Source organism: Tamandua tetradactyla, chromosome 13 (assembly GCF_023851605.1).
Source record: "Tamandua tetradactyla isolate mTamTet1 chromosome 13, mTamTet1.pri, whole genome shotgun sequence".
Classification (NCBI taxonomy): domain Eukaryota; kingdom Metazoa; phylum Chordata; class Mammalia; order Pilosa; family Myrmecophagidae; genus Tamandua; species Tamandua tetradactyla.
In genome coordinates this window covers 28554677-28582489 of record NC_135339.1, presented here as the reverse complement: position 1 = coordinate 28582489, position 27813 = coordinate 28554677, and the positions used below count along the sequence as shown (strand labels likewise).

Here is a 27813-nt window from a genome sequence, read left to right as displayed (position 1 = left end):
TATTCTTGGCTTTTTATTTTTCCACATGAGTTTATAATTGCCTTGTCTAATTGCAAGAATAAAGTTCTATTGGCATTTTTATTAGGATCAGAGAATTTGGAGAATTTACATCTTTTTCATGTTTTTTCTTCCTATTCAAAATATACTTTTCCATTTATTTATGCCTTCTTTTGTCCTGTAGGAGTGTTTTAAAGTTTTCTTCTCACAGAATTTCCATATTTCTGGTTTTTCAGTTTATTTCTGTCGCATATCTCAAGTGCACAATTATATAATCTATAGTGATAAATTTGTATCCTTCTTCCCAAATTTTATACTATTAATTTCTTACCTTCATTTAATACAGTTAGTCCAACAGGACAATTTTTTATTGTGTTGGTGATGATTGCTTCCTTAACTTTTTCCTGTCATTAGCAGAATCCTTCCAGAGTTTCCTCATTAAACATGGGTAGTCAGGGAAAGCTTTTCTGAAGTGAAAACTGAGAACTGAAAGCCAACAATGCAAAAAAGTCAGGGGAGATCATTCCTGTACAGAGGAAACAGCAAGTGCAAAGGCCTGGGTCAAAGAAAAGGTTACATTTTAGAGTAATTTAAGTGGAGGCAGAGAATGGAATGAAGTAAGGCTAAAAAGGTAGGCAGAAGCTAGACCATGAACAGTTTTGTAGGTCATAGTGAGAAATTTGGGTTTTATTCCATGAACAATGCTAAGCCTTTGACATGTGTTAATTAGGGATGTATTATCTTGTTTGTTTTATAAAGATCATTCAAAGACACTGATTAAATCTGTGTTAGTTATTTGTTGTGTAGAACAAATTACCCCAAAACTTTGAACCAAAAACATTATTATCTCACAAAGCATTTTTGGATCAGGAATCCAATAGTAGCTTAGCAGGGTGATACTGGCATAAGCCCTCTTGTGAGATTGCAATACGATGGAGCTAGGGTTGCAGTGATCTGAAAGCTTCACTGGGGCTGAAAGATCTGTTTCTAAGCTCACTTGCAGGAGGTCTCATTTCCTCATCATAAGGATTAATGGCATTTCAGCTTGGTTTTCCCCAGAGTGATCCAAAAGAGAGCAAGGTGGAAACCCCACTAGCTTTTTTTCTTTTTTCTTGTGAAGAATAACATATATACAAAAAAGCGATAAATTTCAAAGCACACCACAACAATTAGTTATGGAACAGATTTCAGAGTTTGGTATGGGTTACAGTTCTACAATTTTAGGTTTTTCCTTCTAGCTGCTCCAAGACCCTGGGGACCTAAAGAAATATCAATATAATGATTCAGCAGTCGTACTCAGTTTTTAAACCCTACTTACTCTCTCTAAATCCTATCTTCTCTATTATAACTCCACATTCTCCTTTAATCTTTCTCCCAATCTTTAGGGGTATTTGGGCTATGCCCATTCTAACTCATGTTGGAAAGGAGTGTTGATAATAGGGCATGGGGGATAGAACTAGTTGATGTTCTGGAGAGGCTGGCCCCTATGGGGTTCAGGACTTATTTGGCCTAGGAACCCATCTGGAAGTTGCAGGTTTCTAGAAAGTAATTATAGTGCATGGAAACTTGGTAGAATCTCAGATAAAGCCCTCTGTATTCTTTAGGGTGGCAAGAATAATTTTGATTGGGGTGTGCCAAACCATGATAAATAACAATATATCTAGCTGAAATTTGCATAAAGAGTAGTCTCTCGACTCTATTTGAACTCTCTCAGACACTGACATCTTATTTGTTAGAATTATTTTCCTCCTTTTGTTCAGGAATGCATTGTTAGTCCTGTGGTGCAACAGGAATGCATTGTTGGCCAGAGTAATACCTGGGAGTGATAGCCCACATTACCAGGGAGACTTTCACCCCTGGATGCCATGTCACATGTAGCGGGGAAGGGTAATGATTTTCTTTGCAGAGTTGGGCTTAGAGAGAGAGATCACATCTGAGCAACAAAAGAGGTTTCCTGGAAGTAACACTTGGGCATAACTATATGTAGGTGTAGCTTCTCTGCTACATAAATAAGCTTCACAAGAGCAAGCCTCAAGATCAAAGCCTTGGTCTGTTGACTTGGGAGTCCCTAATATTTGTGAAAATAACAGGGGTTTCCCTATTGTGAAACCTTAATTGTTGCATATATTTTCTCCCATACCTCAAGGGATGTGTCCGGGCATTGCATTAAGCGATACAGAATTACAAGCTCTCATTCCCATTCTGGGCTCCATGTGTTTGGCTCATTTAAATGATCTATCCAGCCAGGTTGAGTTAGATGATGCCACAATGGCTTTTATGACCTAAGTTGTTATAACAGTTAGTGACACAAGCCTGCCTAGCTCAATTCACTGTAGGCAGGCCTACACAAAGGTGTGGGAATACCAGAAGCTGGTGTTCATTGGGGTCCTCTTAGAGGCAGACCACCATAAAAAATCAGCATCCATTCTTCATTAAAAATAATAGCAATAAGTTAAAGAGTCCACATTCAAAGACAAAATATACCTTTGTCCCAAAGTTAACATCATGCTTAATGTGGAAACCCTTTAACTTGTGAACCTTTTGTCAATATAATGCTATTAAGCATTAACACTGTTCTTTATGGTCTAAAGCAGTAGTAATGTTCAAAAAATATAAATGCACAGTTTACTATATTTACAAAGTAAACATTCATTAAACAACTGCTCAAGTCAAAAATGGAACATTGTTTGATTCCCAGAGGCCCCAATTGTAAACTTCCCATCCTGACTTGTGGTAATACTTCCCTGCGATTCCACTGCATATGTATTTCTAAACAGTACAGTTTCATTTCGTGTTTGTGTGTGTGTGTCTTGCCTCAATATAGCACCCTGTATATTTTCTGAAATAGAAGGAATTGATTACCAATACCTGGCACTGGAAATTGACATAAGTTTAATAATCAATGTTTGTCAGTTACTTCTGAATTATTTACTTATTTGCCTGTTAGGTAACAAAGAGTGGCTTCCGACATGGTAGCTGGCTTCCTCAGAGTGAGTGATTAAAAGAAGAGAGCAGGGTAATTGAATTAAGTGGTGGTATTTTGGACCTTTTTTTTTTTTTTAACTTTTTATTGTATAATATAACATATATACAAAGCAAAGGGAAAAAAAGCAATAGTTTTCAAAGCACTCTTCAGCATGTAGTTACAAGACAGATCCCAGAGTATGTCATGGGCTACCATATCATCATCCAGATTTTTTCTTCTGGCTGTTTCAGAAAATTGGAGGGTAGAAGGAATATATATATATTTTTATCATCGTTTTTTTTTTCTTTTTTGTGAAAAATAACATCTAGACAAAAAAGCAATAAATTTCAAAGCACAGCACAATTAATTGTAGAAAAGATTTCAGAGTTTGATATGGGTTACAGTTTCACAATTTTAGGTTTTTCTAGCTACTCCAAGACACTGGGGACTAAAGAAAATATCAGTTTAATGATTCAGCAATCATACTCGTTTGTTAAACCCTACCTTCTCTGTACAACTGCACCATCACCTTTGATCTTTCTCCCACTCTTTAGGGGTATTTGGGCTATGCCCATTCTAACTTTTTCATGTAGAAAGGACTGTCAATAATATGGGGTAGGGAGAGAGAACTAGCAATGTTCTGGAGAGGCTGGTCCCTCTAGGTTTCAGGACTTATCCGGTCCAAGGACCCATCTGTAGGCTGTAGGTTTCTGGGAAGTTACCCTAGTGCCTGGAACCTTTGTAGAATCTTACATATTGCCCTAGGTGTTCCTTAGGATTGGCTGGAATGGTTTTGGTTGAGGTTTGGCAAGTTATGATAGGTAGCAATGTCTAACTGAAGTTTGCATAAGAGCAACCTCGAGAGTAGACTCTCGACTCTATTTGAAGTCCCTCAGCCATTGATACTGGATTTGTTACTTCTTTTCCCATTTTAGCAGGATGCCTGCCTTACTCTTAAATCTTCTCTAATGTAATCATAATGGTGGTACTGATAGAATTTTGATCTATGCTAATATTTTTTTCATCACATAGTTGTATATTCATCATCATGATCATTTCTTAGAACATTTGCATCAATTCAGTAAAAGAAATAAACAGAAAAGAATTTATACTACCATACCCCTTACCCCCCCCTTTCATTAATCACTGGCATTTCAATCTACTAAATTTATTTTAACATTTGTTCCCCCTATTACTTATTTATTTTTATTCATATATTTTACTCATCTGTCCATAAGGTAGATAAAAAAGAAGCATCAGACACAAGGTTTTCAAAATCATACAGTCACATTGTGAAAGCTATATCATTATATAATCATCTTCAAGAAACATGGCTACTGGAACACAGCTCTACATTTTCAGGCAGTTCCCTCCAGCCTCTCCATTACACCTTAACTAAAAAGGTGATATCTATTTAATGTGTAAGAATAACCTCTAAGATAACCTCTCGACTCTGTTTGGAATCTCTCAGCCATTGACACTTTATTTTGTCTCATTTCTCTCTTCCCCCTTTCAGTCGAGAAGGTTTTCTCGATCCCTTGATGCTGAATCCCAGCTCATTCTAGGATTTCTGTCCCAAATTGCCAGGAACGTCCACACCCCTGGGAGAGCAGACAGAGGGGGAGAGCAGTGAGTTTGCTTGTTGTGTTGGCTGAGAGGGAGAGGCCACATCTGAGCAGCAAAAGAGGCTCTCTTGGGGGTGACTCTTAGGCCTATTTTTTTAAAAATTTATTTAATTTATTAAACATACCAACATAAAAACACAAACATTCTTACCATATGATCATTCCATTCTACATATATAATCAGTAATTCACAATATCATCACATAGTTGCATATTCATCATCATGATCATTTCTTAGAACATTTGAATCGATTCAGAAAACGAAATAAAAAGGAAACAAAAAAATTTATACATACCATACCCCTTACCCCTCCCTTTCATTGATCACTAGCATTTCAATCTACTAAATTTATTTTAACATTTGTTTCCCTATTATTTACTTTTAATCCATATGTTTTACTCATCTGTCCATAAGGTAGATAAAAGAAGTAACAGACACAAGGTTTTCACAATCACACAGTCACACTGCGAAAGCTATATCATTATACAATCATCTTCAAGAAACACGGCTACTGAAACACAGCTATACATGTTCAAGCAGTTCCCTTCAACCTCTCCATTACACCTTAACTAAAAAGGTGATATCTATTAATGTGTAAGAATTACTTCCAGGATAACCTCTAGACTCTTAGGCCTAATTTTAAGTAGGCTTAGCCTATTCTTTGTGGGGTTAAGTTTCATATGAACAAACCCCAAGATTGGGGGCTCAGCCTATTGCCTTGGTTGTCCCCACTGCTTGTGAGAATTTCAGCAATTCTCTAGATGGGAAAGTTGAATTTTCCCACTTTCTTACTATTCCCCCAAGAGGACTGTTCTAGTTTGCTAGCTGTTGGAATGCAATATACCAGAAACGGAATGGCTTTTAAAAGGGAGAATTTAATGAGTTGCAAGTTTACAGTTCTCAGGCCCAGAAAATGTCCCAATTAAAACAAGTCTATAGAAATGTCCAATCAAAGGCATCCAGGGAAAGATACCTTGGTTCAGGAAGGGCGATGAAGTTCAGGGTTTCTCTCTCAAGTGAGAAGGCACATGGCTAACATAGTCAGGGCTTCTCTCTCAGCTGGAAGGGCACATGGCGAACACAGCATCATCTGCTAGCTTTCTCTCCTGGCTTCCGGTTTCATGAAGCTCCCCGGGAGGTATTTTCCTTCTTCATCTCCAAAGGTCGCTGGCTGGTGGACTCTCTGCTTTGTGGTGCTGCAGCATTCTCTGCTCTCTGAATCTCTCTCTCCAAAATGTTTCCTCTTTTATAGGACTCCAGTAAACCAATCAAGACCCACTCAAATGGGTGGAGACATGTCATCCCCTAATCCAGTTTAACAACCATTCTTGACTAAATCGCATCATCCAGGGAGATGATCTGATTACAGTTTCAAACATACAGTATTGTCTACCTTTATGAAATGATATTTTGATTAAAACATGACTTTTCTAAGGGACATACTTCCTTTCAAACCAGCACAAGGACTTTGCAAATACTTTTTTATTCACCGTTCAGATCACTCTGGTATTTATCGAGGCATCACTCTGGACAAACCTACAAAATCTCATACCCTGCTTAAGTTTCCATTATACTTATTTTTATGAATCCAAATTTAAAATATGCAGCTTAAAGTTATTGATAGCAATTTTTTGTTCTGGGTTTTAGTTCTTTCTGAGCGTTCTTAGGTCTAAAGAAGAATGGTTATTCAGCATTTTCTGTGAAGCAGCTGTAGCAAAATTATTTTTCTTTTGTGGAGTATTTCTTTTCAGAATAAATAGGCCATTCCAGTATTTAGTGATATACATCTGGTACTTGTTACAAACACAAAAGAGATAAGGATATAAAGCATGGTTGCCAAGCAACTTAATGAAAAATTTAATATCTTCTAATGACAAAAGCAAGTATTGATGCTGCATGTCCAAACTGAAATAGTTTTCATAAGTGATTATATGTGTTAGAAGAATCATAATTTTAGTCAAACTTATTTTTTTGCAAACTTTTGTAGTTATCCTATTTAAAATTCTCCCCCTGTTTGCTGCTGTTGCCTGGAGGAATGCCTGCCCAGCATATAGTCTATATTCAGTAAACTTTTGTTGAATGAATGGATATGGCACTTAAACAAGATTATTTAAAATATAGTAATTTTTTAATTTGAATTGGTACCTTATATTGTGGTGTTCATTATTAACTCTTTCCCAAGTTATGAAAAGATTGGTATATTAGAGTTAGGAGTCTGCCAGAGTTATTTTAACCCAAACTTGACTCCTGTTAAGTTAAATGAAAAATTGTTAGAGTGAAATGATTAGGTCTCTCTTGTTCCTAGGAGATTATTGTGAATGGCACTCCTACAGTTGAGTCCTATATGTGGGTGTGTTATGAAGGAAAAGAAGTAAAAGAAGATACGAGGGGTAGGAAATGAAGATTAATCATTTTGAATAAGAAATCTGATAAACATTCAACTAGTGGATTGCATTGCTCTAAATTTACTTTTTCTATTGAACTTTCATCAATTATATTTGTAACGTATTTGATATTAAATATTAACCTACATCAAACATTGTTTAATTTTAATTTTAATTTTCACATGCAAGCCTGTTTGGTGGTAGTAGTTGAGTTCTGTTTTATTTGTATCATATGGGAGATATTTGTTGTTTCTCTTTTTAGGTCACATGCAAAAATCCTAACAGCAAATTCTGACTGGGCAGTGCAAAATTCTGAACAATTCTCATTTTATTTTTTCATTGCTTTCAACATTGCTTTATTCTTTTCCTGAAATGTTTCTTTGCCAGGCGGTCATTAAGACTCCCACATAATTGTTAGCCTTTGGCAGAGATTTCTGATTACTTTCTCTACTGTCATTTGGATCTTGTCAGGAACTAGTTATCTTGTTATTAACGATATAACAGGCAAAAGGTGATGCTGTTTCTTGTCTGCACTTGGCTATGTTAATTCCTTGTACTACTTCCCTGTCAGAGCAGACTCTGGGGTTATGGCAGGAGTTTGAAGAAAATTCAAATAACAGGCTACCAAAATGGCTGTAATGTTTAAGCAGTTCAAAGTGGCACAGTCCTTGGGCTCCCCTCTCTGCAGGACTGGCCACTAGTCAGAAAGACAGGTGAGGCAAGGAAAACCTACAGGTGATTTGTTAGTAACTACTCTGGTCTGAGGTGACCAGAGTTTGGGGTGAGGTATGGATCAAGCTGAAATATGCAGAAGACTTCAATCCATCTTGCTTGGATTTTTATGTTTATTCAATACTCAAAATCTTCCCTTTCTTTGTTCCAAAGTCTTGCCTAATACCTCCCTTGATTGTCTTTAGGCTGTACTATGGTTCTACTTATTTCTATGCCTGAATTCGGAAGCTCTTCCTATATTATCATGCCAGTGTAATATAGGTAATAGGTAGTATCTCCAGCTTCTTGTTTGGTGCCTATGATATCTTACTAATGGGAGAACTGTATCATGCTTCAGTGATCAAATTTAGGCAAAGCACAGGGAGTTTCCTCTATCTGTTGTAACACTAGTTCATGTTAAAACACCTTTTTTTCATTGCCCTTGTCTTTTGTTGTTGTTACAATACCTGTCTTCCTACATTTAAGTCTATTGTTAATAATCTGATAGAACTACTCCTTTGTTAGTTTAATCATTTATAGGTTCATTTTTTTTTTTTACGTGGGCAGGCACCAGGAATCGAACCCAGGTCCTTGGGCATGGCAGGCAAGCACTCTTACCTGCTGAGCCACTGTCGTGGCCCTATAGGTTCATTTTTTAAGGACACTTTATTAATATAAAGGGCATACATTAATATAGTTACATATTTTAGTTTAAAAAAATACATGCAGAAAAGGGTACAGCCCAATCATATATTGCAAAGTGAACACACCCAGGTAATCATAGAAATGGAATGTTTGCAGCACCCAGAAACCTCCCTCATACACCAAACAGGACTTACCTAGGATTAAACTTTGTTTTGTTATAATATAGTGGTCAGATTAATTGATCTTAATTAATGTGTGTTTTTTGTTGTTGTTGTTAGTCAACATAATTTTATTTTGAAAATTTAACACTACTTTGACACAAGCTTTTTTTTTCCCCTCCATTTTTATTGTGGTAAATATAAATATAACATAAAATTTTCCATTGCAGCCACTTTCAAGTATACAATTCAGTGCTAGTTACTACATTTACAATGTTGTGCTGCCATCACCACCATCCATTACCAAAACTTTTCCATCATCTCAAACAGAAACTTTGTACGCATTAAGCCCTGATATCCTATTCTCTAACCCTCCCCCACACCCCATATTCTGTAGTCTCCTTTTCTTTCTCCATGAATTTGTATATTCCAGTTATTACATATAAATGAAATCATATAATTTTTGTCCTTTTTTTTCTGAATTGTTGCACTGAACATTAAGTCCTCAGGGTTCATGCATGTGGTAGCATGTATAAGAACTTCATTCCTTTTTATGGCCAAATAGTATTCCACTGAATGGATATACCACACGCGGTTTATCTGTTCATCTATGACACTTGGGTTGCTTCCACTTTCTGGCTATTGTGAATAATACTGCTATGTACAATTGCTGTACAAACATGTGTTTGAGTCTCTCTTTTCAATTTGGTTAGGTATATAACTAGAAATGAGATTGGTGGATCATATGGTAATTCTATAATTAGCTCTCTAAGGAACGGCCAAACTGTTTACAAAGCAGCTGCACCATTTTACATGCCCATACCACAGTGTAAAGTGTTCTTTTTCTCTGTATCCTCTCCAATATAAGAACCGTTATTATCCAGTTTTTAAATAATAGCCATCCTAATGTGTGTGATGTGGTATTTCATTGCAAATTTGGTTTGCATTTTCCTAATGGCCAATGATGTTGAGCATCTTTTCATGTGTTTATTGTCCATTTGTATATCTTGTTTGGAGAAATGTCTATTCAAGTCTTTTGCCCATTTTTACATTTGTTTGTTTCTTGTTGAGTTGTAGGTATTCTTTATATATTCTGTATATTAAATCCTTGTCAGATATGTGAATTCCAAACATTTTCTCCCATTCTGTAGGTTATCTTTCCATTTTCATAATAATGTCCTTTGATGCACAAAAGTTTATTTTTAATTCAGATTTTGTTGAAATATATTCACACATATGTAATCTATTTGAAGTATAAAATCATTTGTTCACAATATTATTACATAAATGTACAGTTATCACCACAATAATTTTAGAAAGTTTTCATTACGCCAAAAATAAAAAAAACACAAAAAAGAAAACCCAGACTACCCTTTATCCCTTATTCCCCCCTATTGTTGACCCCTAGTGTTGGTGTGGCACATTTATTACTGTTGATAAAAGAATATTGCCATGTTACTTTTAACCATAGATTGTACTTTGCAATATGTACATTTTCCCCCATATACCACTATTTTATTAATTTTTTGTTAAAGTGTCATACATTTGTTCTGGTTAATTGAAGAACTTATTTACATTTGTAGTGTTCATAACAGACATCTTCCACCACAAGATTCACTGTATTATACAGTCCCCTATTTAACCTCTAGCTTTCCTTCTGGTGACATACGTGACTCTAAACAACCTCTTTCTACCACATTCACAGGCAACTCAACACCATTACTTATACTTCCACTAATGTGCTACCATCACCTCTATCCATTTCCAAATGTTTAAATTCAACCTGATTAAAGATTCTGTACATATTAAGCAATTTCTCGCCATTCTCTAGCCTCATCCTATCTCCTGGTAATCTATATTCTAGATTTTATGACTGTAAGTTTCATACTGTAATTAGTTCATGCTAGTGAGATCATACAATATTTGTCCTTTTGTGTCTGACTTATTTCACTTAACATAATGTCCTCAAGGCTCATCCATGTTGCATGCCTCAGGACTTCATTCCTTCTTGCTGCTGAGTAATATTCCATCATATGTATTTGTTTATGCATTCATCGGTTGATGGATACTTGGGTTGTTTCCATCTTTTGGCAATTGTGAATAATGCCACTATGAGCATTCTTTATATATTCTGGATATTAAACCCTTGTCAGGTGTATGGTTTCCAAACATTTTCTCCCATTCTATAGCTTATCTTTTTACCTTAATGTTAATGTCCTTTGATGCACAAAAGTTTACTTTTGATGAAGTACACTTTATCTGTTTTCTGTTTTGATGTTCGTGCTTTTGGTGTTGTATTAGATAATTGATTCTTTATATATAAGGACCTGAACTTACTTCTCTATTTTTCTTCTGGTTTTAGTTTTTTAGGCCGTTTTGCATTTAGAGTTAATTTTTGTGTATGGTGTAAGGTAGGGGTTCACCTTCATTCTTGTTTTTTTTTTTTTTTTTTACATGGGCAGGCACTGGGAATTGAACCCGGGTCCTCGGGCATAGCAGGCAAGCACTCTTACCTGCTGAGCCACCGTGGCCCGCCCCACCTTCATTCTTTTGTATATGAATATCCAGTTTTCCCCACACCATTTGTTGAAGAGGCTCTTCTTTCCCAATTGAGTAGATTTGGCAACCTTGTCAAATATCAGTTGGCCATAGTTGTAAGGATGTATTTCTGAACTCTTAATTCTATCCCATCAGTTTCTATGTCTGTCTTTGTGCCACTTCCACATTGTTTTGATTGCTGTAGCTTTGTAATAAGTTTTTTTCCTTTCTTCTTTTTTTTTTTTTTTTTTGTGAAAAATAACATACAAAAAAGCAATAAATTTCAAAGCACAGCACAATTAGTTGTAGAACAGATTTCACGGTTTGGTATGAGTTACAGTTCCACAATTTTAGGTTTTTACTTCTAACTGCTCTAAGATACTGGAGACTAAAAGAAATATCAATTTAATGATTCAGCCATCATTTTCATTTGTTAAATCCTATCTTCACTGTATAACTCCACCATCACCTTTGATCTTGCTTTCTGTCTCTTTAGGGGTGCTTGGGCTATGGGCATTCTAACTTTTTCATATTGGAAAGGTCTGTCACTAATACGGTGTAGGGAGATGGAACTAGTTGATGTCTTGAAGAGGCTGTGCCCTCTAGGTTTCAGGACTTCTGTGGTCCAAAGACCCATCTGGAGGTTATAGGTTTCAGGAAAGTTACACTAGTGCATGGAACCCTTGTGGAATCTCATATATTGCCCTAGGTGTTTTTTGGTGTTGCCTGGAATGGTCCTGGTTTGGGTTTGGCAGGTAGCAAGGTCTAACTGAAACTTATATAAGAGCAACCTCCAGAGTAACCTCTCGACTCTATTTGAACTCTCTCTGCCACTGATACTTTATTAGTTACACTTCTTTCCCCCATTTTGGTCAGGATGGAATTGTTGATCCCATGGTGCCAGGGTCAGATTCATCCCTGGGAGTCATTTCCCATGTAGCCAGGGAGACTTTCACCCCTAGAAGTTATGTCCCACATAGTAGTGAGGGTAATGATTTCACTTGCAGAGTTGGGCTTAGAGAGCGAGGCCACACCTGAGCAACAAAAGAGGACCTCTGGAGATAATTCTTAGGCATACCTATAGATAGGCTAGCTTCTCTACTACATACATAAGCTTCACAAGAGCAAGACTCAAGATCAAGGTCTTGGTCATTTGATTTGAGTGTCCCTAATGTTTGACACAGTATCAGGTGTTTCCCCAGTGGTTAAGTTACAATCTCTTGATTATTATAACTTTATAGTAAGATTTGAAATGGGAGGCATGCTCCATATTTGGAGTCCCTAAGAATCTAAGCTTTGGTCTTTCCATTTCTGCATAAGAGGCTTCTAGAGTTTTAATTGAGTTTGCACTGACTCTATAGATCACTTTGGGTTGTATTGACGTCCTGACAATATGAAATTTCCCATTGTGATATCTTCTTTATTTCAGCTGTATTTTGTAGTTTTTATTGTTCAGTTTCTACTATTATTTACTGGTTAGTAATCAGTCACTTAGAATTCCAACCGTGAGCCAGAGGTCTATGTTATCATAAGATAACCTATGCCAGGTTATCTCTCTTGATGCTGCTCTAACCTGCCTTAAGAACTCCCCTTGAGGAACTTAAAATTACCATCACCCCTACGCCCACCCCCACCCACACCCAAGACCAGTTATCAGTAGTTGTTTAAAATGTAATTTTCAGAATTATTTAGATAAGCTGTTGAACTAGAATTATTAATAGCCCTGGACTAGCTCATAGGAATACCAGGAATTCTTTTCCTAATGATCGTTTAACTGATGGGTTTTCTATTTCCACCTCTTCTTTGAAGTGCTATTATTCCTAAGGTCACGGATACCTTAACTGCCCCCTTCCCACTCCCAAAATTTCAGTCCTCATCATAACCTTTCATTTGCATTCAAACTATCAGTTACACTCTCCCTTCTGCTCATTCTTTGCTTGGTTTCTGTAACATGGCTTTACCTCATCAGTCCTCAGCTGTTGCCCCCAGTTTGCTGTAAGTAGTATACCTTCCTAGTGCAGCTTATTCATGGCCACCTTTTAATTAGTCCCCAGTGTGCTAGTACTACCAATGCTGCCACTTCCCAACTTGAGCAAGGCATATAGGGAGCAGAGAGGGAACCAAGAGTGACACCTGGTGGTAAGGGTCTAGGCAAGGGCTTTAGGGGGAGGTATTGACTCAAGCTACCTCTTGAAAACAGAGCAAGCTTTATTTTATGTTACAGAATTCAAAAACAGAGCCATCTAAATAAAGGGGGTTTATAATCACAGAAGTTATTTGCTGTCAATACGATTGACAGAATTCTTCCTTAAATAGCATCCTTGCCTGTAGATCCTGGCTTCCAAAAGCCTTAAAATTAATTGCCTTTGAGCTGTCTCCTCTCTCCTTATAAACTATTTTTTTAATCTATGAGGAAAAATTTCACCCATGAAATCGTCTCACTCTCTGTAAACAAGAAGAGTCTGGGCCTACTTTGTGTTCTTGCTTAATATCCTGCTCAAGCATAAACCTTACAATGCCTTATATTCCCTACTATCAATACTACAATAGAAAAATGTATTGTTAACATTTTTTCCATTCATGGAAATTACAATGTACATTCAATTTTGTATTTGTGTCTTTCTTTCACTTGTAATATTACTTCAGCAGCTTCCTAAGTTATTACAATTTGCTTTGTGTCATAATGAGACAAAACAGTATCTTGTTAACTTGTAATTATTTTAGATTTGCTCTTGGTTTCTAATTGCTTTATCTAAATTCACATACTTCCTGATTTACATTAATTTATTTAGGACGCTATCTGAACTTTAATATTCATGGAATATATTAATGCTATTTTATTGATATATTTTATATTATTCACATGCCATATAATCTTGCAAAGTATATAATCAGTGGTTCACAGTAATCTTATAATCCGTACATTTATCATCCAGTCGACTTTTTTTTCCTTTTTAGTGAAAAATAGCATATACAAGAAAAGCAATAAATTCCAAAGTACACTGCAACAGTTAGCTGTAGATCAAATTTCAAAGTTTGGTGTGGATTATAATTGTACAATTTTAGTTTTTTACTACTAGCTGCTCCAAGACACTGGAGACTAAAAAATAGCACTTTAATATTCAGCAATCATACTTATTTGTTAAACCCTACTTGCTCTGTATAACTCCACCATCATTTTTTATCTTTCTCCCACTCTTTAGGGGTATTTGGGCTATGCCCATCTAACTTTTTCATGTTGGAAGGGGCTGTGAGTAATATGGGGTAGGAGGATGGAACTAGTTGATGTTCTGGGGAAGCTGGGCCCTCTGCATTTCAGGACTTATCTGACCTAGGAACCCATCTGGAGGTTGCAGGCTTGGAAAGTAATTATAGTGCATGGAACCTTTGTATAATCTCATATAAAGCTCTAGGTGTTTTTTAGGTTGGCAGGAATGGTTTTGGTTGGTATTTGGCAAACTATGATAGGTAGCAATGTCTAGCTGAAGCTTGCATAAGAGTAGCCTCCTACCAAAAATAAAATAAGAAAAGGCAAACCAATAAAAAAAAAAAAAAAGAGTAGCCTCCAGAGTTCATTCAGTATTTATTGTTCCATAAAATACTTCTAAAATAAAGAAAAACAAATAAGTTAAGTAAATGTATCAGATTACCAGGAGTTGAAATTAAAGCTTTGTTTTTTTTTCTTTTACAAGAATTTCCCCCATTGTTATGCAGTGGCTTACTTTTTTTGCTCTTATATCATTTCCCCCAGTGGCCTGTTTTGTTGTTGTTGTTGTTGTTTGTTTGCTTTTTGTTTTTCTTTTTGTTTTTCAATGGGCAGGCTCCAGGAAATGAACCTGAGGAGAAGGGCTTCCCGGACTGGAAAGAAGGGCTTCCCTGACTGGTGTTTTGTTTTTAATTGTAAAATATAACTTTTATACAAAGCAAAGAATGAAAAAGCAATAATTTTCAAAGCACACTTCAATAAGTAGTTATAGAACAGATCCCAGAGTCTGTCATGGGCTCCCATTCCACCATCTCAGATTTTTTCCTTCTAGCTGCTCCAAAACAGTGGAGGCTAAAAGGAATATTAATATAGTGATTCAGTACTCAAACTCATCTGTCAAATCCCATTTTCTCTGTTTTACCTCTTCCTTCTCCTCTTATCCTTCTCCCAATATAGGGATCTTTATGCAATGCCCATTCTTTTTCATGTTGAATAGGGGTATGGACACTAAAGTCTCGAGGGATGTAATCAGTTGATAATCTCAGACAGGCTGGTCTCTGTGGGTTTCAGGATTTGTCTGACCTAGGAACCCTCCTAGGGTTTATAGGAATTATAGGTTGAAGGAAAACAAATTTAGTGCATGAAACCTTTATAGAGTATTTGTTTAAGCCCTAAGTGTTGTTAAGAGCTGACAGGAGTGATGTTGGTTGACGTTTAGCAAACCATGGTAGTTGGCACTATCTAACTGAAGCTTGCATAAGAGTAGCCTCCAGAACAGTCTCTTGACTGTATGTGATCTCTCTTGGCCACTGATGCCTTATTTTATTACCCTTCTTTTTCCCTTTTTGGTTCAGAAGGCATTGTCAATTCCACAGAGCCAGGGCCAGACTCGAGGCCTGTTTTATAAATCTCTAAAGTTGGTGCTTTCCATCCAGATGTCTTTTTTGTGGCTTGTCTTTTGTGCTACTGATCCAATGATTTTGTTCTAAAATTTATCTTCCATTGTTGAAGGCTGTGTGTACCAAGTCTCAACTTGTGTTGAGAAAAGAATACATAATGACTCTAAATTTTGCAAGTACCATAGAATTTTTTATGGTTGAGGCAAAAATTCATATAACATTGTTAACCATTTTAAAGTTGAGCAATTCAGTGGCATTTAGTATATTCAAAAAATTATCTATTGATCCCACGCTGCCAGGTAGACTTTCACCCCTGGAGTCATGTCCCATGTAGTGGGGAGGGCAATGGTTTCACTTGCAGAGTTGGTCTTAGAGAGAGAGCGGCCATATCTGAGCAACAAAAGAGGTCCTCTGGAAGTAATTCTTAGGCATACCTATAGGTAGGTTAAGCTTCTCCTCTACATTCATAAGTTTCACAAGAGTAAGCCTCAAGGTGAAGGGCTTGGCCTATTGATTTGTTTGTCCCTAATATCTGACACAGTATCCAGGGTTTCCCTGGTGATAAAGTTTAATAGTTCCATGTTTTTTCTCACATCCCTCAGGGGACTTTGCCAATACTTTTTGATTATCTGCTTAATATCCTTTGGGATGTATTCAGGCATTACATTAAGCTATGTAGGATTAAAGGCCCTCATTCTTATTCTGGGCTCCCTCTGTTTGAATTGTTTAAATGATCTATCCAGACAGGTTGAGTTAGATTATGTGCTACAAAAAATTTAGGTTCTGGACAAAATAAACCTTTCCTCCTTTGGTCTCAAAGAATGGATGAGGTTCTAAAATATAGACAACATCCTCCTTACCCCTGTATTCTGAATTACCTTACTTCCAACCAGATTGGCTAGCAGCATTATTCATAATAGCCAAAGAATGGAAACAAAGAAGTCACCAACACTGCTCACTGAAGTTTGTATTCAACATTTACCATCTAAAATGATCCTGCCATGTAGCCTTAGTTTCAGCAGTTTATAAATTAATACATCCTGCCAGTTAAAAAATAATGTGATTCTTGACAAAATTTTTTAGTTTGGGATATTTGGGTCATTTTAAATCTGTGTGAAATGAAAGTTTCCATCTTATTAGTAGTGAAAATTTTAGTATTTGAAATTTTCATAAAATGCAACCACATTGGTTTTTTTGTGGTTTTTAACCATTCATTCAACAAATATTTAATGAGAACCTTCTATGAACTGAGTTATGTGCTCAAGAGCCAACTATGTAGTGGTAAAACAAACAGACATAAAATAGCCTCTAACATTGTCTCTAACATTTATTAGTTTCCTACTCTGAGCTACTGTTGAAAGGTTAAGTAACATACACAGTTTCCTGAGGCAGTTTCTGTTTTTGGCTTTTAATTTAGGTCAAGGTATACTTTCAATGGAATTATGATATATATGCAGAAGAATGCAGAGATCCCAAGCTCAACAGGTTTTTACAAAATGGACCCACTCATGCCACTTGGGTCCAATTTCATTTGTACCCCAAAAGCCACTCACTCCTTCCTGCACCAAGTGGCACCCTCTCTCCTGCCTTTTAACATCATTCATTTTGCCTGTTTTGACCTTTATATTACTGCAATCTTACAGTACATATTCTTTTGCATATTTTCTTTCATTCAACATTATAATTACAAGGTTCATTCATGCTGTGTTTAATTATAGATAATTCTCATTTCCAAATATTATTCTGTTCTAATGAGTAGTTAAAAATTTATTAAACCATTTTATTGATGAGGGACATGTGAGTTATTTCTAGTTTGTGACAATTATGACTAGTGCTGCTACGAACTTTCTAATACATATCTTTGTGGGGTATATGAATGTGTATGAATGTGTAGCAAACATTAATTTGCTAATGTTTGTTTCACTTAGAAGTGAAACTGCTGGATTATAAGGTATGCATATCTTCAGCTTTGGGTGATACTAATACACTGTTTTCCAAATGTTTATACCTTTTTATATTCCCTTGACCAATGTATAAGAGTTCTAGTTCTTCCACATCTTACCAATACTTGGTATTTTATGTTTTTTACATTTTAGTCATTTTACTGGATGTGCTTTTAAATCATGGTTTTAGTTTGCTAAATAAAATTTGGCATAGTTTCATACACTCTTTGGTCATTGGATATCCCATGTTGTGAAGTGTCTGTTTTAGTCTTTTGCCCAATTGTCTATTATGTTTTTAGGACTTGTGGACATTTATATTTTATACAAATATAAAATTATGTATTTTGAATATTTTTTCAATTACATGTATTACAAAATTTTTTCCACTCTATTGCTTATATTCCTAATCTTCCCTGATTAATGGCTTTTTAAAAAAATTTTTGTTTTTGATGAACATAGAAGTTCTTCCTTTTACTACAGTACAACGTCTCAATTTTTTCTTTATGATTGACATATTTGGATAATTTTTAATTTTTGCCTTTTCCAGAGTCATGAAGTTGTTTTCTTCTAAAAATTTAGAAGATATATACTTTCACATTTAGATATATAATATACTTTTAGTTGTTGATGTGAGATAGGTTCAAAAATGTTTTTCCATATGAAGATATCCCCAGTATCATTTATTGAAAAGTCTTCTTTTTTTCTTTTTTGCATTGCACTGCTTTCTTATAAGACAAATGACCACGTTTATATGGGGTTATTGTTCTCTATTCTGTTACAGTATCTATTTATCGTTGCACCAATACCATATTGTCTCAATTACTATAGCTATACAATAGATCTTGGTATCTAGTATCCATTTTTTGTTCCTTTTCTTGGCTTTTCTTATAAATTTCAGAATAATATTGCCATTTTGCCACCAAAAAATTAGGATTTAAAAAGTTTTTATTGTGGTAACCTATATATAATATAACATTTCCCACTTTAACTATTCCCAGTAAGATTTTAATTGGTATTGCATTGAATCTAGAGGTTAATTTTCAGAAAATTGATATCGTTATAATATTGGCTATTCCATTGCAATACATGGTATCTCTTTCCATTTATTGGGTATTTTAAATTTCTCTCAATAATGTTTTATAGTTGTCTGTATAGTGGTCTCTGTCAGATCTAATACTTTTCACCGGATCTGAATATAGTGACTCAGCTCCTAATCACAGCTTAATTTGCTAATTTTGTTGAAGGAAATTTGGAAGATACAGGAAATGCACAAATACAATTAATAAATAGGATTTTAGCATTTCCCATACAATGACTGGCTGAGTATAAATTCAAATATAAAGTTGTTTGAACAACTTGGAAGTTATTTCATATAATTTTGTTTGATGCAGTATATATCATTCTGTCTTTGAGGTATTTGAAAGCAAATGTATTCTTATTTGGCTGTAAAGGACATATAAATACAGAAAAAATTTTAATATAAATAATTGTGTTTAGGGGGAAGGTCCTAAAGCCAACTCTACTCAAGGGATGCTTTACTGAATGCCTTGGTAGCAATGATTGCTAACCATCTGGAGTGACAGAAGAAAGTGATATTGGGTAACTAATGTCTTAAGAAGTTTCATCTCAAGTTTATGTAATATAGCAATGAAAGTAGAGTACTGATTATGCTATTGTTAGCTCATTTTGGTCATATGGGTGGGCAGTTTTATGAGATACTGATTTATATAGTAAGGTAATCAGTCTCTCTGCTCTGTAAATTTATGAGTTATGGAGGGGGCAACTTTCCACGGGGAGCTTTAAACAATTGCTTGTTATTCTGTGGTTGGACTACTTCTATAGATTTTTTTATCATGAGCACTAGAACCAATGGGAAATATTTGAAATACTTTGAAAGCCTTTTTAACAACCCCAGGGGCATGATGCAGTGAAGAAAATGGGCCAGTTTTTAATGTTGTGTTTTGCATTACCAAGTTCAGCTAGACCACTTTATTCTCAGGAATAACATGGATATGAAAAATCCTTGTGAAAGTATGGAAAAGTCATAGAAATAGCTGAGACATGGTTTTACATATTAATCATTCACTATAGTAAAACCATTTGCCTAGAAGAAAAATCCATGCCTTCTCTAAGGTGCCAAATTTCAGCACTCATTAGTTTTGAATGTTGGGTGGATTGTTGGTTACTTCTAACTAGGTTGTCCTGCTCTAACATTTGTGGATGAGCAGAGCAGATAGTTAGGATCTCTGCACTGGGCCCTCTGTTAGGCAATACTGTAACAGCAACAAAATACCACAGTTTGTCTGCTTTGTTCTTCTTTTACAAATAATAACCATATATCACAGATTTCTGTTCAGCTTGCTATTTGTCAGTCATGGAAACTGAGATACTCTGAAATGTATTGTGTGGAGGCAACTAGAGAGACAAAGGAAGAGTCCTATAAATGTCGACCCCTTGAGGAATAGTCCTATAAACGTTGATTTAAAAAAATAAAATATGCAACTAATAGAATCATACAAAGCTTTAAAAGGAATATCCATTGCACTGGACTCCAGTTTACTCATTTTCCATAAGTGAATGCATTCTTCTTTTGTAGGTTTTAAGAAGAAGCAGTGATGAAGAAAAAGTTCTTTGTTTGGTCCGGCAGCGTACAGGCCACCACTGCCAGACAGCTGTGATGGTGGTTCTCATCATGGTGTGGGACGGCATTCCCCTCCCAATGGCTGACAGGCTGTACAACGAGCTCACCGAGAGTCTAAAGTCTTACAATGGCCATCCCACAGACCGCAGATGCACCCTCAATGAAAAGTAATCAAATCCATTTCATACTGCCTTGCCATCCAGCTCTGTTTACATAACTTTAAATTGTTAATCAGCTATCAGCTAAGTATATGAAGTGGGATAACAGTATTATGGAATTAAAAAGAATGAACATTTCTTTCTTTTTGTATGCTGTATGGCAGGGTCACATTTCATTATTTTTCTATGTGAGTATCCCGTTATTGCAGCACCATTTGTGGAATTTTTTCTTGTTTGTTTGCCTGTTTGTTTTTGAGGAAGTGCATGGACCGGGAATTGAACCCTGGTCTCCCTTAGGGCAGGTGAGAATTCTACCGCTGAACTACACTTGCATCTACTGAACATTTCTTTTTTAAAAGATTTAGTTTGGCAGTAAGTAAGTTAAGACCATTTTAGAATATATTCCATTTTGCTTTCCTCTTTAATACCTGCCTCCTTCCCCACCTCCCCCAAGCCACCTCTGAATACTTAGGGCCTTAGTGGAAAGGGAATTTTGCATTAAGGCTAAGATCCTCCATTTGGGGTATTCCCAATCCCCTTAGCAATGTAAGAGAATAACTGTTTCTCCATACCCCAGCCAAGGGACATATTATTAAACTTCTGAATAGTTGCCAATCTATTAGGAGTAAGTGAGAAACTGTATCAGTGTACTTTTGATTTGCATTTTTATTGTAAGTGAGAGTATGTTTTCCATTTGGTTAATAGCCTTTTGCCATTTCTTTAACAGTTCACATTAGAGTGATATCTTTGTCACAAGTGATGAATTAATACAATTATATTATTAACTGTAGTCCATATTTTACATTAGGGTCACTGTTTATATTGTACAGTCCTGTTTTTAAAACTTTTTTATTCTTGTAACATACACAACATAAAATTTCCAATTTTAACCACACCCAAATATAGAATTCAGTGGTGTTAATTACATTCACAGTGTTCTGCTACCATCAACACCATCCGGTTTCAAAATATTGCTGTTGGGGTGCATGGTAGTTCAGTGGTAGAATTCTTGCATGCCATGTGTAAGACCCAGGTTCAGTTCCGGTCCACACACCCAAAAACAAAACAAACAAACAAAGAAAAAAGCGTTATGAATTAAATTGCCTCTATGTGTCTATGTATATATATATATGGACGTACATATATGTAGGGAGGCACATTTAAAGAAAAAACAAACAACAAATCAACATTGTCATCACCCCAAACAGGAACTCCATACCTATTAAGCATTAACTTCCCTTTTCCTTCCCCCACCCCACCCCCTGGTAACCTATATTTTGGTTTCTGACGCCATAAATTTGCTTATTCTGATTATTTCATATCAGTGAGATCATACAATATTTCTTCTTTTGTGTCTAGCTTATTTCACTCAACATGATGTCTTCCAGGTTCATCCATGTTGTTGCAGGTATCAGAACTTCATTCTATATTATGACTGAATAATATTCCATTGAACGTGTATTCCACATTTTGTTTATCCATTCATCAGTTTGTGGACACTTGGGTTGCTTCCATTTGGGGCAATCATGAATAATGCCACTATGAGCATCAGAGTGCAAAGCTTTGTTCAAGTTCCTGCTTTCAATTATTTTGTGTATATACCTAGATGTAGGATTGCTGGATCATATGGTAATTCTATACTTAACTTTCTGAGGAACTGCCAAACTTTTCTCCATAATGGCTGTGCCAATTTACATTCCCACCAAAAATGAACAAGTGTTCTTATTTCTCCATATCTATAACACTTGTTATTTTTTTGCTTTTTACTTATTTTTTATCTGGAGAGCTTATTAAAAATTGCAGTTTGCTTTTTAAATAGTAGCCATTCTATTGGTACAAAATGGTACCTCATTATGGTTTTGATTTGTATATCCCTAATGGCTAATGATGTTGAGCATCTTTTCATGTGCTTTTTGGACATTTGTGTATCTTTGAAGAAATGACTTTAAGTTGTTTTCCATGTTATAATTGGGTTGTTTGTCTTTGATGTTGAGCTGTAGGATTTCTTTATAAATTCTGGATATTAAAACCTTATCAGATATGTAGTTTCAAATATTTTCTTCATTCTGTAGATTGCCTTTTTATTCTCATGATGAAGTCCTTTGGTGCAAAAAGTTTTTACTTTGATGAAGTCCCTGAGATTTAATTCTTGATTTTGATACTTGTGCTTTTGATATAAAGTCTACAAAACCAATGTCTAATAGTGGGTCCTGAAGGTGCTTCCCTATGTTTCCTTCTAGGAGTTTTATCTAGGTCTTTGATCCATTTTGAGTTGAGTTTTTTATGTCTATGAAATAGGGTCCACCTTCATTATTTTTCATGTGGACATTCAGTTGTTACATCTTTTGATTAACAGAATTTTTTAGATTGAATGTCTTTAATGCATAGCTATGTCCAGTCTAGCACCATTTGTTGAAGAGACTATTCTTTCCTCATTGAATAGAGTTGGCATTCTTGTCAGAAATCAATTGGCCATTTATGCAAAGGTTTATTTGTAAGCTCTCAATTTGAATCCATTGGTTTGTATTGTCTTGGTGCCAGTACCATGATGGATAAAATCAGGAAATGCGCATCCTCCACTTTCTTTCTTCTTTTTCAATATGGCTTTGGCTATTCAGGATCTTATCCTTCCATACAGATTTGATGATGGCTTTTCCAGTTCTGCGAGGAAGTCTGTTGGAATTTTAGCTGGGATTGTATTAGATTTGCAAATCACTCTGGGTAGAATTGATATTGTAACAATATTTAGACTTCCAATCTATGAAAAGAGGATATTTTCCATTTATTTAGGTCTTCTTCAGTTTCTTTAGCCATATTTTATAGTTTTCCATGTTTACATTCTTTTTGTCTTTGGTTAAATATATTTCAAGGTATACTATTAATAGTGGAATGTTTTTCTTCGATTCCTCTTCAAATTGTTCATTACTAGTGTATCAGAAACATTATTAGTTTTTGCTTGTTGTTCTTGTACCTGCCACTTTGCTGAATTCATTTATTAGCTATAGTAATTTTGTCGCGGATTTCTTTGAGAATAACGTCTATATAGGATCATGTTATTTGCAAATAGAGAAAGTTTTGCTTCTTCCTTTCCAATTTGGATGCCTTTTCTTTCATTTTTCTTGCTTAATTGCTCTGGCTAGAGCTTCCAGAACAATGTTGAATAACAGTGGTGACAGTGGACATTCTTGTCTTGTTGCTGACCTCAGAAGGAAAGCTTTCAGGCTTTCACTATTTAGTATAATGTTGGCTGGCTGTGGGTTTCTCATATTTGCTCTTTATCATGTTTAGAAAGTTTTACTCTTCCCTAATTTTTAAAATATTATGTGATCAAATATATTTATATATAATCAGTATAACTACCTTCCTCCTTATTATTATCTGGATTTTGAGCCATAATTAGGAAAGTTTTTCCCTTTATGTAGTTATAGAGTACTTCATCCATGTTTTCTGCATCTCTGGTGCATTCAAAATTCATTTTGACAATGGTGAGGTGCTGAGATTCATTATTAACTTTGTTAACTTTTTTCTTTTATCCCATACTACTACTAAAAAGTACATCTTTTCCCCTTGATTGAAATGCTGCCTTTACTATATACTAAAAGTACATATGTAGTTAGGTCTATCTTTGGGGTTTAAATTCTGTATAATTGCCCTCTCTCCTTTCAGGAATGAGTGTCACAGTTTCAAATTATATGGGTTTTATAATATGCTTTTTTTTTTTCCTCCTATAATATGTTGTAACTGTGAAAAATAACGTGTACAAAAAAAGCAATAAGTTTCAAAGCACACTGCAACGATTAGTTACAGAACACATTTCAGACTTTGGTATGGGTTACAATTCCACAATTTTAGGTTTTTCCTTCTAGCTGCTCCAAGACAGTGGACACTAAATGAAACATCAATATAATATTTGAGCAGCTATACTCATTTGTTAAATATTATCTTCTCTGTTATAACTCCACCTTCTCCTTTCATCTTTCTCCCAATCTTTAGGAATATTTAGGCTATGCCCATTCTAACTTGTTCACTCTGGAAAGGGCTATTGACAATATGGGATGGGGGTTGGAACTAGTTTATATGCTGGAGAGATTGACCCCTCTGTGTTTCAGGACTTATCTGGCCTAAAAACTCATCTGGATGTTGCAATTTTCTGGAAAATAATTATAGTGCATGGAACATTTGTAGAATCTCAGATAAAGCCCTAAGTATTCTTTAAGGTTGGCAGGCATAGTTTTGGTTGGGGTTTTAGCAATGTCTAGCTGAAGCATGCATCAGAGTAGTCTCTCGATTCCATTTGAACTCTCTCAGCCACTGATTCCTTATTTGTTACACTTCTTTTCCCTGTTTTGGTCAGGAAGGTATTGTTGATCCCACAGTGCTAGGGAGACTTTCACTGCTGGATGTCATGTCACATGTAGGGGAGAGGACAATGATTTCACTTGCAGAGTTGGTCTTAGACCACATCCGAACAACTAAAGAGGATTTTTGGAAGTAACTCTTGGGCATAACTATGGGTAGGCTAAGCTTCTCTGCTACATAAGCTTCACAAGAGCAAGCCTCATGATCAAGGGCTTGGCCTCCTGACTTAGCAGTCCTTAATGTTTGAGATACCCATACTTTTTAATTATCTGCTCAACATACTCTGGGATGTATCCAGGCATTACATTAAAGCTATACAGAATTACAGGCCCTCATTCCCATCCTGGGCTCCCTGTGTTTGGGTTGTTTAGATGATATATCCACACAGATTGAGTTACATTATGTGCTACTTAATTTAGGTTGTGGATAAATCTCTCTTCTTTTGGTCTCACAGAGTGGGTGAAGTGCTAAAATATACACAATGTCTTCCTTACCCCTGTATTCTGATTTACCTTGGTCCTGACCCGATCAGTTTCATTCTTAACTCTAATTAAAGCCTGATCTCTTTCAATTTCTTTTAACAGTTGTCGTATGTGGCAGTTCTGACCTTCAGAACTGCAGAACTCCTTCTTTGAGTCTTAGATGTCACACAGGTACCCAAAGTTCCAGGGAAGTACCAAGTTATATATATATATATATATAGCACAGCCTCTCAAAATCTAGAACTAAGTTACTGCTCCAGACTAAATGTGACTGCTGTAAAAGCCTACAATCTAGTCCCAATTTTCTTATAAGTATTTTCTAAATGACAGCATACAATAATTCTGCTTTTGTTCCTGGTTTATTTTGCATCACATGATGTCCCACAGGTGCATTCACGATGCTGCATGCCTCATGACTTTGTTGCTTTTGTAGTGGCACAATATTCAACCATATACACCACAGTTCGCCATTCTGCTTCTCAGTCATCGTATCCTTCAGCCACCTCCATCCATTGGGTGTCATGTATAATGTCCAAAGTCATTGTCTCACATTATCCTCACTTAGTGGTATAATCATCAACACTCTCAGTTTTAGACTATTTTCACTGATCCCAAGAGAAACATTTGCACACTGATGCACACAGCATTATTCACGATTGCCAAAAGATGGAAACAATCCAAGTGCTCATCAATAGATGAGTGGATAAACAAAATATGGTATATACATATGATTGAATAATATGCAGCAGTAACAAAGTGTTGCCCTGAAGCACATGACAAGATGGATGAAACTTGAGGACGTATTACTGGGTGAAGTAAGCCAGACACAGAAGAATAGATACTATATTATTTCACTTTTTATTTCCGTGGTAAAGGTAAACTCAGAGGCTTATAATACAGAATATAGGGTACCTGGACATACATGGAAGTTAGAGATGGATGAACAGTTAGCTAATGAGATTGAACTTAAATGTAAGGGAATGGATAGAAGTGAAGGCGGTTCATTAGTGGGTTTACAAGTAATATTGCCATATTGAAGGTGAACATGATTGAAAGGGGTTGTATAGAGCCATGCATGCCACTGATTAACATTACAAATATAAATAGGATTAGCATTACAAATATAAATAAGTTCCTGCATGGACTACTTCAAAGGTATGAATCTTTTACAAAGAGTTGATAATATCAGGGTATAGGGGAATAACCACTGTTGCAGGCTATATAGGCTATGTGTAACAGGAAGACATCAACAGTACTATAGCAATAACGGGTAAATAATGGGGGGTGGAGGGGCAAGAGTTAAGAGAGTTAACAAGAGTTAATGGGAGGGCGGGCCACTGGTGGTTCAGCAGGTAGAGTTCTCACCTGCCCTGGAGACCTGGGTTCAATTTCCGGTGCCTGCCCATGCAAAAAAAAAAAAAAAAGAGTTAAGGGGAGGTTTGGATTGTGTTTGGTGAGGATGTGTTTATCAGTATAATATACATATATATATCGATATATAAATATATTTTGAAAGACTTGAGTTACATTGTGCTGAATTTTGAGTTACATTCTCATGACAACTCAATATTCAGCACAATTTCTATTCCCTTATTTTTTATTTTTTCCCTTTTTTTAACTTTTTTAAATTGTGAAATATAACATATATACAAAAAAGCAATAAATTTCCAAGTACATTTTAACAAGTAGTTACAGAATAGATTTTAAAGTTTGGTATGGGTATATTTTTAAATTTTGTGGGTCTAGATCCCTAATTGTTGGTTTTTTCTTTCCCAAGGTTTTCCTTTGTTATTTATTTTATTGTACTTCCAAATAAAGTTTATAATCAGCTCACCTAGTTCTAATCAACTTGTAGTAGTTTTAATAAAAATTAATGATATTTTTAAAGAGATTGGACTAAATTAACAAATTAAGGAGAAGGGACACCATTATGATCTTGATTCTTCCTATGCAATAACATGATTTTTCTTCACATTTGTTCAAGTTTATTTTTATGTCTGTCAACATTGTTTAAACTTTTCCTTCAATAGGCCTGTCTCTCTTTAAAAGAAATGTCATTTTGAAAGGTGAAACAAAAATATATATCCTCTTCCCCAATTGCCCCATGTTAATTTGCATGCATTCCAGAGCTTTCCTTTATGCATTAAATATCATTTCATTATATTTTTCTTATCTTTCTAATGTCAACAAGTATATATACCTCTTTTTTTAATGGCTGCTATTTATTTTATTAGATGGGTATACAATAATAATAATAATACCACTCGTGTGAAGGCACTGTTCTGTGCGATGTACATATATTTTCTTGTTATTCTTTCAAACAAGCCAATAAAATAGGAATTCTTCTATTTCACTTAATGTAACTCTAGCTTATCCTTTTTAAAAAACTTTAAATTTTCAGGAAAGAGTCCTATATACCTTAACCTAGAGTCCTGAATTGTTAACATTTTGTCATATATGCCTTTATACACGTGTGTGCACCAAAAACATTCACATATATATATATTTTTAATTTTGTTTGTGTTTCTTTTTGGATCATGTGAGAGCTAATTGTAGACTTCATGCCTTCCTTCCCTTGAATAAAATTTTAAGGATTATTTT

General features: G+C 35.5%; 2 protein-coding genes across 6 annotated transcripts in view; one reads left to right on the top strand and one right to left on the bottom strand.

Annotated features, from left to right (window-relative positions):
* Positions 1-27813, bottom strand: part of LOC143653810 (uncharacterized) — a 132236-nt gene that overhangs the window by 34801 nt on the left and 69622 nt on the right. The window lies entirely within an intron of this gene.
* The window catches only part of TET1 (tet methylcytosine dioxygenase 1), a 159544-nt gene that overhangs the window by 99393 nt on the left and 32338 nt on the right, over positions 1-27813 (top strand). For all 5 annotated transcript variants that reach the window (XM_077125090.1, XM_077125088.1, XM_077125089.1 and 2 more), the window contains one exon: positions 20169-20380. In XM_077125090.1, coding sequence (XP_076981205.1) covers positions 20169-20380 — 212 coding nt within the window. The remainder of the gene's footprint in view (positions 1-20168; positions 20381-27813) is intronic.